The 12,018-nt window shown below is 44.0% G+C and overlaps 1 protein-coding gene across 2 annotated transcripts; it reads left to right on the forward strand.

Moving 5' to 3' along the window:
- The first annotated feature begins 1,462 nt into the window (after window positions 1-1,462).
- Window positions 1,463-6,244, forward strand: LOC119858586 (minichromosome maintenance complex binding protein). Of its 2 annotated transcripts, none has more exons than XM_043519223.1 (5): window positions 1,463-1,596; window positions 3,169-3,302; window positions 4,126-4,290; window positions 5,141-5,229; window positions 5,823-6,244. In XM_043519223.1, exons 2-5 carry the CDS (start codon window positions 3,243-3,245, stop codon window positions 5,947-5,949), a joined length of 441 nt encoding a protein of 146 aa, XP_043375158.1. In that variant the 5' UTR covers window positions 1,463-1,596; window positions 3,169-3,242; the 3' UTR covers window positions 5,950-6,244. The 2 variants fall into 2 exon arrangements, with proteins under 2 accessions (XP_043375158.1, XP_043375157.1); XM_043519222.1 differs by having other exon boundaries at window positions 1,476-1,618.
- Window positions 6,245-12,018: the final 5,774 nt, after the last annotated feature.

Consider the following 12,018-nt stretch of genomic DNA (forward strand, 5'->3'; position numbering starts at 1 on the left):
TCCTGTTCTCAATGGATAAGGAGAAAAACTTATCACCCTCCTCTTTTTATAACAACCATTTATGTATTTGAAGACTGTGATCATGTGTCCCCCTTCAGTCTTCTCTTCTTCAGACTAAACAAACCCAATTTTTTCAACCTTCCCTCATAGATCATGTTTTCTAGACCTTTAATCATTTTTGTTGCTCTCCTCTGGACTTTCTCCAGTTTGTCCACTTGTTTCCTGAAGTGTGGTGCCCAAGTTGGACACAATATTCCAGTTGAGCCTGAGGAGAGTGGAATAATTATTTCTTGTCTTGCTTACAACACTCCTTCATATAAAGCAATGAATCATAACCTAGACAGAGAGGGAAGACCTTAAGGTGAGCTTTGAAGAAAAGTTATTTGATAGCTGGGAGTGAGGCAACAGATGAGGGTTCAGGTAGCTGGGATATACAATTGGGGTGCTTATTCACTTTTCTCCCCCCTCCATCTTCCAGGTTCAGGTAGGAGACATCAGGTTGGAACACAAAGTCAGATAAGTGAAGTGAGCAAAAGCAATGTGTCTACAAACCCAAGAGGGCCAATTTTGAGTTGTATTACAGATGAATAGGAAGCCAGTGAAGGTGATTATATTAAAATAAAAGATGCATCCTAATTCGCCTTATAACGAGAGTACCTTATCCCTCCTGGAGCTTGTGATATAAAAAACTATCCTGATGCACAATCTTAAGTTCCGCTGTTAAGAAATGCTCTAGTGACGCCATACCTGTTATAGACCTCTTTTCATCTTCTTTACAAGCAATAACAGTGGAATAACCGTGAACCTTAAGTGTTCATTTGTATATTTCAAACAGTTGAGACCAAAGGCCAGACAGAATATAGACCATTTTAAAACTGTACAGAAGTAGCCAGTTTTAGATTTCAAGTTGATATTATGTTCCTGTAATTAAGGGCTAAGGAATTGAGAGAGGAAAGAATACCAAAAGAAGGAAATTATACACAGCTTGCCATCCTTTTTTAAAGAGTGTTTAATGACTGTCTGCTGGACTGAAAGATACAAAGCATTTAGTACAGTAGGTGGTGGTGTTCAAGAGAGATCTGATTTTTATCAGCTGGATTTCACTATTTCAACAAACTATCTTTAAATGAAGTTTCAATTCCTTTTTTTAAGTCTTTTCTGGTTTGACTTTTTTTGCGGGGGGGGGGAAGGAACTTACTATAATTTTTTAAATAAATGGGTTTGTTTGATTTTAATCACTCTAGCAGTAGTCTGGAATAACTACAGATTTTAGTCCGTTCCTCTCTCCCCTTTAATCTTTCTGCTGTTCCTCATTTTAGTTGGCCAGTCTTCACCTTTTATGTAATGAGGCGTTCTTCTCTGCTTGGACTTCAAAAAGTGATTTGTTCTCTTATCCAGATGTAAAGTGGCAGTGTATTGCCATCGTTAAAGTAACAAAGAAATAGAGGGGAGTGCTGTAGAGAATCTGTCAAAAGCTGGTTTGACAGCCCTGCAGAGTGAAGTTGTACTTAGAATTGGAGCAACAGGGTCAGCTACAGTGGAAGCTATCCCACATCTACAAATGGGCCTGAGTACAGAAGAGTATACCACTTTAGGGTGAGAGAATAGTTCATTCCTGGTGAGTTGTGGTAGTGTGTTTATGATGTGCTATCAGTTCTCTAGGATCTGGTCCAAAATCACCAAGTATTTTCACATAAGCCCTTGGATCTGTCTTCACATTGCACTACTCCTCATGATATCCAAGGATCTTTACTGTTCTGGTCACTATAGACCTGCAGGTGAAGAATCTAACCAGTGACAGAGTAAAAAGGCTCTAAAGCTCATCACCAATCCCCTAAGCCATATGGTCTTCCAGAACTTCCCAAGGGACAGTAACACCATCATGCCAGGTTTCTGTAACTGACTTTTTCATTTTAAAGAGTGGTTTGTAATAATAGATTAACATTGTTCTCCATTTCTATGTATTTCATTTGGCAAAACGTGGATTATTCTTCCGTTCCTAATGCAATTTAAAAGTAACATGATCACGTAATTGAGCAGCAGCAATATCAGAGATGCCTACTTTGAGAATAGCTTACTGCCATTACACAGCCAGTTGTGGAGAACAAATTGTGGTTTATGAATGTCTCATGAAAATGTCTGTCAAATTCGCTCAGCTGTTTAGGGCCAGTGCAAGTGCAGTATGATGCACATGATCAGCATTTGGATTCCAAAACATACTGGGTTTCCTTGATGCGATGGAATGTCACTCCAGCAAATACTGCCACCTCTTTCCATGCTAAAAGCTGCTTCTGTCTGGCTAATATGATATTCCTGAATGTTGGAAAGGAACTTATTCCATCATCTAAACCTGCTGGAGAGGGTAGCCTCAGCATATGGCCTCTTGAAGCTTTGAAAGTAGGCGTCTTCCTCAGCCAGTTCAGTTATTTCTATACATTAAAAATCCAGTATCTCACCTTTCCTTGGCTAGAAATTGGAGCTTTATGCCATTGCCAGTGGTGCTGGATAAGCACTCCTGGTCTTGAATGGTCCTGGGATATGACTTGAAAGATTTGTGTGTGGCTTGTGTCCTGGGGTGGGGGGACAAGTTGGTACAGAAAAGTTATGGTTCTGAGCCTCGTCTATTTAAACTCTAGGGCCCTGATCCTGCACCCTTCAAGTCAATGTATTGAAGAGCTGAGCCAGCAGTGTCTATGGTCTTATAGCCATAAGGATACCAGAAAGTCAGAACTTTTAAGTGCATTTCTAAAATATACAGAATGCACAATGGTGTGGTTTGGAATAGAGCATTAGCCATATTAATTTGGGATGTCCTGAATTACTCACTTGTGAGGAAGGTACCCATTCCAATCTCATGCTTAACTCTTTCTAATAACTACAGCCTTATTCCCTCTAGCAAATTTTGCATAAATATTTCTACATGTTTATAATCTGATCTTTCCCATAAACTACACTAATATTAGGGCAGGTCATCTTTTATGCCTGAAATCCTTCAAAGGCTCTTGATTTTGTTTAGCGTGTCAGGTTAGTTTAGTAACCTAGTTGTTTCCACTGTGACCAAGTAATAGTTTCTGCTAACTGCTAATTAAAACCTGAATGAAAAATCAATTTCAACTGCGCCGATTTGTTTACATCCAGCTGTCAGCATCTGTTTTTTTGCTTTTCTAGGTGTACATAATGTGACAGCACTGGGTAACCTGATAACTTGGCAGAAGGTGGATTATGACTTCAGTTACCACCAGATGGAATTCCCATGCAATATTAATGTACTTATCACTTCAGAAGGCAGATCACTTCTACCGGTATGGCAAGGTCTTCTTGAGTTGAAGGATAATTACAGTTGATAGCTGCTTAATGAAAACTGAGCATGCCATTTCCAGAAATGAGCGATGTCAGGGAAATGATCTTGTTGCCGTGAGTTGCCTGGGCAGGCTGCTGACCTGGCTTACAGTGCTCCAGCTAGTACACCTAGAAAACCTGTATTTAGTGACAGTGGCCTGCAGAAAAAAAATTATTCAGTGAAAGGAAAAACTGACATTTGTCTCAGTGGCTGCATGCTGTTGAAATGGTAGCAAGAGGATGAAAAATTATTAGAGTATATGGGTAGTCCTGGTAATGGAAAAAGATTGTAGATGCAGATTTATTATTAGATAGCAATCTCATTCCAGTGCAATAACTGCCGTTTGTGGTGGAGAGAGATCCATCTCACATTCATACTGAAAAGGCTCTGAATTCAGCTTATATTTATGTATGATGGATTATGTAATGTCTGCAACTGATAGTACACAGTATGATTAGCTTTTCAAACCACTTGTCTTCACCCTTTATGTACTGAGCCTTTGCTCTCTTGGCTGTTTTAAAATTGTGATACTGATTTCTCTTCAAAGCGAAAGTGTTCCCTTCCAAAGAAGGGTGATTAAAACAGCAAGAGATTTCAGACTGGGAGTTCTTCAGGAAAGAGGCTTTCATTTGTTGTTAAATTGTATTAAACTGATTTTTATCCAGTCTTGGACAACATTGGATGACACTGACTTCTACCATTGTACTGGAATCATAAGTGTTTTACTGGAATGAAACAGATGTGAATGGGGAAAGGGATGATGTGCAACCCTTCTTGTTTTTCAGTCAGACTGTCAGGTCCATTTACAGCCACAGATAATTCCACCAAACATGGAGGAGTACATGAACAGCCTTCTCACAGCAGTGCTGCCATCCATGCTGAACAAATTCCGCATCTTTTTAAGCTTGCTGAGGCTGTTGGATTACAGCATATCTGATGAGGTGACCAAGGTATGGAAGGCTTCTCTTATACTAACACCTTTATATAAACTTTGCCCTCCACTAGGGAGAAGTAATTCTGTAGAATTTGGAACAGCTGAAATACTACTTTCCTATCAGTAATTGTACTTAACTCCATGTGGTATTGAACTCCTTTGCAAGGGACAGGGGATGCATTTTGTTTTGGGTGGACTTCTGTCCCTAAGAAGGGTTGCTGATGCTTGGAGCACCTCAGCAAAAGGCACAAAACTATGGCTCTTAAAATTGGCAATTGTGAAAACTTTGAAAGATCAGAGACTTGATTCTAAGGCAGGGCTTCTCATCCTTTTTCTTTCTGAGGTCCCCCCCAATGTGTAAAAAATTCCACAGCCCACCAGTGCCACAAGTGTTTTTCTGCATATAAAAACCAGCGGTAGCAAGCAGGGCAATTGCCTGGGACCCCACAAAGCTAAATTGCCCAGGCTTTGGCTTGATCCCTGGGTGGCAGGGTTCAGGGCCCCAGAGAGTAATAGCTTGGCAGACCCCCTGAAATCTGCTCACAGCTCTCAGGGGGCCCTGATCCCCTGGTTGAGAACTGCTGTTCTAAGGCACCTTCTGAAGCAGGGCCCCAGAGAGCAACCATTTTACTGCCTTTTAGGCAGAAGTAGCTCTGTAACTTCCCCAGCAAGCAAGGCTGAAACTAGCCTCCCTGCGTGGAGTTACACAAGTCTTGCAGGAATTTTATAATCTTGGGAAACTAGGAATATTCTTCATGTAGCCCTAGTGCTGTAGCTTTTTTGAAGTTTCTCCTTTATTGCAATATATTGTGTTCACTGCAAGAAGCTAAATCCTAACTACCTATCAATGTATTGTCTTAATTCAGGCAGTAGAGGAAGACTTTGTAGAAATGCGTAAGAATGACCCTGAGAGCATAACCGCTGATGACCTTCACAGAACTCTGCTTGTAGCAAGGTGAATAGCCTTCTAACTAGTGAATCTGCTTTTTTCACTTGTGATAGCTGCATGTAATTTCCTCTCACTTGTATAATTGTTTGGCTGCCTCTTCAAACTATTTCAATATATGGGACAGTTGAAGAAAATAGCATAGGCAGGAAGATCAGGGACAAGTTAAGTCCATTCCCCTAGATGGGTTAGTTGGCCACTTCTTATACAGCCAGAACTGTGGCCACTGAACAGTGAGGCAGACTCTCCCTCCATACTCCCATGTCAAGGACTTCTGCTTACTTCCCATTTGGGGCTTTGCCACTTTGAGTGTCCCAGCCTGCTCCCAGTACCTCACTGGAAGATTGAAATGAGAATGTGGGAGATCTTGCTCGTAAGAGAAACTATTAAATACATCTTCCTATTTTTAATTCAATAAGAGGTTCTAAAGCATTGACTGCTGGGATAAAGGGGTGGGGGATGAGTGTTTGTTGATAAGGACTGCTGCTTCACAGTTCTGTAACTTCCTGCTGTAGTAGGGCTATTTCCTTCTTTCTCGTGGCAAAGCTTAAGAGGAATCTGTATGAATTCTGCTATTTAACTTATGCTACTTTTGCCCCCAGGTTTCTGTCTCTCAGTGCTGGGCAGACAACGCTGTCAAGAGAGCGGTGGCTAAGAGCAAAACAGCTGGAAGCATTACGTAAAGCCAGGCTCCAGCAACAGAAGTGTGTCAATGGAAATGAACTTTAATAATTCCTCCTATTATTTTGCTTACCTGTGACTAGGAAAATGAGGTTTGTCCTAATCCTAAGTGGAGCCAGCACTAAGAATGGGGTACTGTTTATTCCACAGTTTCTTGTAGATAATTTATACCAAAAAATTATGGACACTCACCCTTGAAAACTGAACCCATTTAGTTTATATGGGGTTCAGTAAGCTAATGCTGAAACTTACTGATTTTATGAAATTTTTTTGGAGCTTGTTTTGTAACTGAGAATTAATAACAATGAGCAATTTGTTTGATATTAAAAGTTTAATACTGAAATTGTGTAAACAAAAGTCTGATCACAGGTTCCAGAGGTACAATAGGGTTGACCTCTTCACAAGATGCAGGTCATTCCACTCACAGCCTTTGGCTCTTGCACTGCAGCAGGCTTATGTATTTAAATCATGTGACAAGAACCAACCCATATTTTTTACACTGAGGAAAAAAGCCTCAGATGTAGATTGCAACTACTATGGTTGCTGCTTGAACTCATAGGCTTATTCTATGATAAATATCTGTAAAACAACTTCCCAAGAATAAGAACTTCTGTATTTCAACCTTTACACAACTTACCTGACTCAAGCACATCCTGTAAAAAGGGCGAAGTTAAAAACAAATGGTGGAACAGAGCAGTATGCTGTCTTCATCAGCAGAAAATGGAAAGGGTATTACTTTCTAGACCACCTGGAGAAGCCAGAAATCCTTGGTCCCTCTGGACCTAGTAATAAAGTTCTAATTTTTTCAAATGGCACATCAAATGCATGACACCCAGATGGTGGTACAAGTTATTTTATTCACAGCCACTCCAGTGTTTAAAAAAAACTGGCCTAACTGCCTCTCAGAGAACTTCCATTGATAATCTTACAAGACAGGACAAGACTTCATTTTGAAATCCTACCTGGTGAAATGGGGTCTTCTGTAGCACTCATATGAGACAGATTAGATTCAAGGAGGAAAGGACTGCCTTTCATTTAATCATGGTTAAGTGGGGCTTACAAGTTTAGTTAAGTGCTAAATATCATGTAGTTGAACAAGTGTGGCTAGTACTGACCAAGAAGTATATGCTACATCATCCATTTGCCTTTGGGAATATAAACAATGAAATATACCTTATCAAGTGCAGTGCTATTGCTAATGTGTATATATAAGCAATAACTTTATACCTAATCTATAACTCTGTTGGGTTTAACCATGAAGCTTCCAAGACATGAGATGAAAGGATTGGCGTTCTGGGTGAAAGAGGCAACCATGATCCTGTGAGATCAGATCTGGATTAAGTGGCAGTGCTCTCAGAGTGTCCACAGACCTCTCCAGAAGCATGGAGTACCAATGTTATCTTGGCTGCACTGGGGCCAGCATGATCACATCTGCTCTTTCTCTGCAGATCTTGAGCAGCACTTTGTGGATGAGTGGGACCAGCAGGAAGGCATACATGAGGTGGTCCCCCCAAGGTAGCCGGAATGCATCTGAGATGGAGCCCCGACTGTGTTTCTGGAAGGAGCAGAATGCTGGACACTTCTTGTTGCTCCTGGTAGCAAATAGGTCCACCTGGGGAAAGCTCCATCTCTGAAAGACAGAATGTAAGACTTCCTGACCACTTGTGGTTGAGAAACGACCTGCTTAGACTCATTCTGCAGGCCTGGGAGTTTGTCAGGAAGCTCTCCAGGCTTCAGATCTCTGTATAACCCACTCAGGACACCTCCAGGTGAACAAAGAGGGGAGGAGCAGGCTCCACCCTGTTTATGTAAAACATGGCAGTGGTATTGTCAATCAACACCACCATGCAGTGACCTTGAAGTCTATCAGACTCATCTCACTGCTCTGAGCTCTTTTATATTGATGTGGAGCAGGATCTTGGTCTACGATCACCTGCCCTGTATCTGTAGATTTCCTAGGTGGAGCCCCCCCAACCCAGGTCTGATGCATCTGTTACTAAGGTCATGGACAGCTGAGGAGCACTGAAGGGGACTCCCTTGTCCAGCCACAAGTGTAGAGTGTCTAGGACTCATCCTGGCACTGTTACTACTGCATGCAAACTGTGTCTGCCTAGGTGATAAACTGAGGCGAGCCAAGCCTGAGTCTGTTTGGCATGTCTGACCACATAGGTGCATCCTGCCCTGTGTCTGAGGAAATTCAGGCATACCCTTGTAGTCATGGTGGGGTATTGCTTGACAGTCTGATTCCTGCTAGGGCTTGGAACCTGGACCCTGGTAGTATGGCTCTCACCTGAACAGAGTCTAGCACTGCCTGCAGTGAATTCAATTCGTTGGGTCGGTGACAGCATCAGCTTGTCCACATTGAGCAGGGGACAATCTCTGGAAGGTATTTGTGACCAACTGGATTTGAGACTCCATCTGCTCTCTGGAACACCCCCATAGCAGCCAGTCAAAAAGGAAGGAATACACATGTACCTGCCTCTTGTAGAGAAAGGCCATGACCACTGACATGCACTTGAACACAGGGGGCTGTAGAGAAACCAAATGGGAGCACCGTGAACTGGTAGTGCTTGTAATTGACCACAAACCTCAGGAAATGGCTGTGGGCTAGATGAAGGGCTATGTGGAAGTATGCATCTTTCATGTCAAGGGCAGCGTACCACATCCAGGAAGGAATGATCAAACTCAAGGAAACCTTGCAGAACTTCAACTTTACTATAAACTGGTTGAGTCCTCACAGGTCTAAGATGGGTTTGAGACCTCCTTTTGCTTTGGGGATTAGCAAGTAATGGAAGTAGAATCCCTTGCCCCTTAGCTCCGGAGGAACCTCCTCCACTGCCCCTAAGGCGAGGAGCCATTGCACCTCCTCTACAAGGAGTTGCTCTTGAGTAGGGTCCCTGAAGAGGGACAGGGAAGGGGAGTGGGAAGGAGCAGAACTGGAGAGAATATCCCACCTTTACCCTGTGAAGGACCCAAGGGTCTGATATAAGGGATCATGCACAGTACAAGGGGGATAGGTGGTTTGGAAAATGGGGAAGGCTCCAGTATTGAGTCTGGCACACTGTCCTTGGGCATCCCCTCAAAACCCTTGTTTGGATCCTGACTGGGGCTTAGTCGGGCCCTGGCTTGAAGACTGGTTAGACAGCCTATGCCTATTGTTCCTGCCCCTACAGCCTGGGTCCTGCCTTGGGCAGGATTGATAGTGGGTGATATTGCTACTGCTAGGGTTGAAGCTTGAAAGATTTTCTCTGGGTAGCCAGTGTATGCATCCCTAGAGACTTCAGTGTTGTCCTTGAATGTTTGAGGCTATGGAGGTTCTAGTCTGTCAGGTCTGAAAACAGCCCTGCACCCTCAAAGGGAAGGTCCTGGGGAGGGGTCTGTTGGACCTCTGGGGGAAGACCTGGAGCCAGGAGGTTCTCCTCATAACCACCCCTCAAGAAATGGTTTGTGCTGCCAAGTCAGCTATCTCAAGGGAGGCCTGAAGGGATGTCCTGGCCCCTGCCTTCTCCACCAGAGCTGAGAACTCCACTCTTGACTCCACAGGGACCATCTCTTTGGATTTGGACATAGTGTCTCACGAGTTAGTTATGCCTGTTGGTTGGCTATCCGCAGCTGTAGGCCCCCAGAAGCATACACTTTCCTACCATTAAGTCCACACATTTGGCCTCCTTAGGCTTGGGAGCCAGTGCTTGTTGCTGCTGGTGCTCTTTTTCATTCACTGCTGAGACCACCAGGGAGTAAGGGGTATGAGAGAATAAAAACTCATTCCTTGGAGGGGACAAAGTACTTTCTCTCCACCCCCCCACCCTGGCAGTGGGCAGAATGGAGTCTGCCACAGGGTCTTGTTGTTCTGGATCATTTTAAATTATTAGTAATGCCACTCTGGAAGGACCCACCAGAGTGAGACTGTTGACCATTGGGTCCTCCAATTCAGTTATATTACAGGCAATATGACAGAATAGGTCCTGGTGATCCCTGTGGTCAATGGGCTGAGGACCCAAGACCAACAGTCCTGCCACCCTGTTATCAGGTGAGAATGAGGAGGAAATCTGGGATACAGGGTCCTCATGGCCCTCAAGGTGCCCTGGTTCCTGGGTTGTGCTAGGCTCCCCTATTGTTCCAGCCCAGGCAGGAGTGTCCTAGGCTACAGGTGGCACTGGAGCTGCATCCCTTGACCGCTCTGCAGTTTGAGGGGGCAGTCTGGCGAGGGTTGCATCTGTCACCCAAGGGGCTGGTCTGTCCTTTGGAGAGTAGGAGGGGTGATGTCTTGAGACCACAGACCTGGAAGCCCTTGAAGAGGTACCCTGGGCCTGGTGGTAAACCCAGGGGTCCAAAAGGGCATTGTGTGGGGGTAGTCACTGCGGTTGCCAGGCCATTTGGATGTCTCTCTGGCACTTCCCAGACTGACACTTACTGCACCTCGAATAAAATTAATCTGCCTTAGAGCCAGAGGAACCCGAGGGCAATGGCCAAGGCAGTACCAGCAGTCGGTGCCATGAAGAGGAGGTTGGGGATCGGTGTCACAACGACAGAGTCGAGGCTCAGAGCTGGCTGTCCCTTGATTGAGACCAGTGCCGTGGGTCTCTCCTGCCAGAGTCCTTCCTCGGCGTAGAGTCATGGACCGAGGCTGGGATACTCCGCACCACTGAACTCAGGCCCGGGGCTGGGCAGTCGGTGCCCCGGGATGGAGTGCGACTTCCATCAATCGTTGTTTTAAACAGAAATCCTGCTCCTTCTTGCAAGGCTTTCAAGCCTAGAACCAAATCTTACAGCACTCCAACTGATACGCTTCAACTAAGGCACGAGTCGTGGGGCGGTCACTATTGGGCATAGGCTTCCAGCAAACACTACAACACTCAAACCCCTGGACTTGCAGCATGCCCCGCAGCCCAAGGTGGGGTGACAGGATACGAGCGATCCTAGTCCACAATCACTACTACTAACCACAAAAACTAAAACTGCAAAGAACTAGACACTAAGCTAAGGGAGCACTTGCAAGCAAGTGAATGCAGTTCCAATGCTGCTACAGATGGTCAGAAGGAAATGAAGGGGCAGTTGAGCACCATGAAGGCGCCACTCCAGGGGGCTCCCTAGCCACTCAACAGGAGTTAAGGGAAAAGTTTCCAACAACCATGCACACAGCGTGCGCACAGCTAATTGGAATCTATGTGAACAAGCACCTGAAGAAGAACTACACTTCAAGACAGATTACCTGACTTCACTGCGACCTCTCATAAGGGGGTAGGAAAGAGGGGGCTGTAGTAGAAAACATAAAATGGACAGTATTTACATTCTGTATTTATATCTGCATTACCCTGAACACAAACTTTCACTAATTGCATGCTTTCCAGATAGGTTGACTCCAGCCTCCTCACCCCCATTACTTCTGTTGTTGTTCTAATTTAAATTGAACCTTCAGTGACAGACATCTTTCCTTACAAAGGATTATGCTGTGGTTCAGCTGCTGAAGGCATGCGAGCAAAGCACATCCAATCTAAGCAGAGCTGGTTATCCTTAGGACAAGAGTTTCAGTTGCAGCCCTTTTAATTCAAGCTAATCCATGGAGCTTGCACAGCAATGGTGTAACCTACATTCAATTAAAGTTCAGGTTGTACAGTAAAGGTAAGTACTGAACAGATATTACTTTGACAGAATGCAGCTATTCAAGAATGACCATCTACATAGCTCTAAGGTGCAGCAAGTATAAGACAGAGGCTAAGCTCTCACTGTATATCTACAGTGATGTGTAGCAATAGACCCTCAGTAAGCAGGAGCTTTTCAAGAGAAGCAAACCATGTGGAAGTAACCATGTGGAATTTACTCAAGCCACCTCTTAAAGAGAAATGCTACTTAGCACATTTACTCTCCATGTTTCTGAAAACATGTACATCTTGTGCAGCAAGTTTAACAAAAGGCCCTTTTTTCCTTTTAAAGAAAACATTGGGGAGAAGTATTTCCCTTACGACTGCTATGTCACAGTCTTTGCTGGCTTATTTTCAGTTTCAGTTTGCTATTGTAGAAATACTATTCGCTCAATTAATCTGGACACAGTTCTTGAAATAAGATGGTCTGCAGCTGCACTTACTCTTTTTAGGTTTTAGCTCTGCAGTGCCAGTT

This window comes from Dermochelys coriacea, chromosome 7, assembly GCF_009764565.3.
Source record: "Dermochelys coriacea isolate rDerCor1 chromosome 7, rDerCor1.pri.v4, whole genome shotgun sequence".
NCBI lineage: Eukaryota > Metazoa > Chordata > Testudines > Dermochelyidae > Dermochelys > Dermochelys coriacea.

Bases quoted from the DNA above. Each gene is read 5' to 3' on its own strand.
- LOC119858586 (XM_043519223.1), top strand. From the start codon at position 3,243: ATGGAATTCCCATGCAATATTAATGTACTTATCACTTCAGAAGGCAGA. The intron at 3,303-4,125 runs GTATGGCAAGGT...CTTGTTTTTCAG, and splicing joins AAGGCAGATCACTTCTACCG to TCAGACTGTCAGGTCCATTT. The intron at 4,291-5,140 runs GTATGGAAGGCT...GTCTTAATTCAG, and splicing joins TATCTGATGAGGTGACCAAG to GCAGTAGAGGAAGACTTTGT.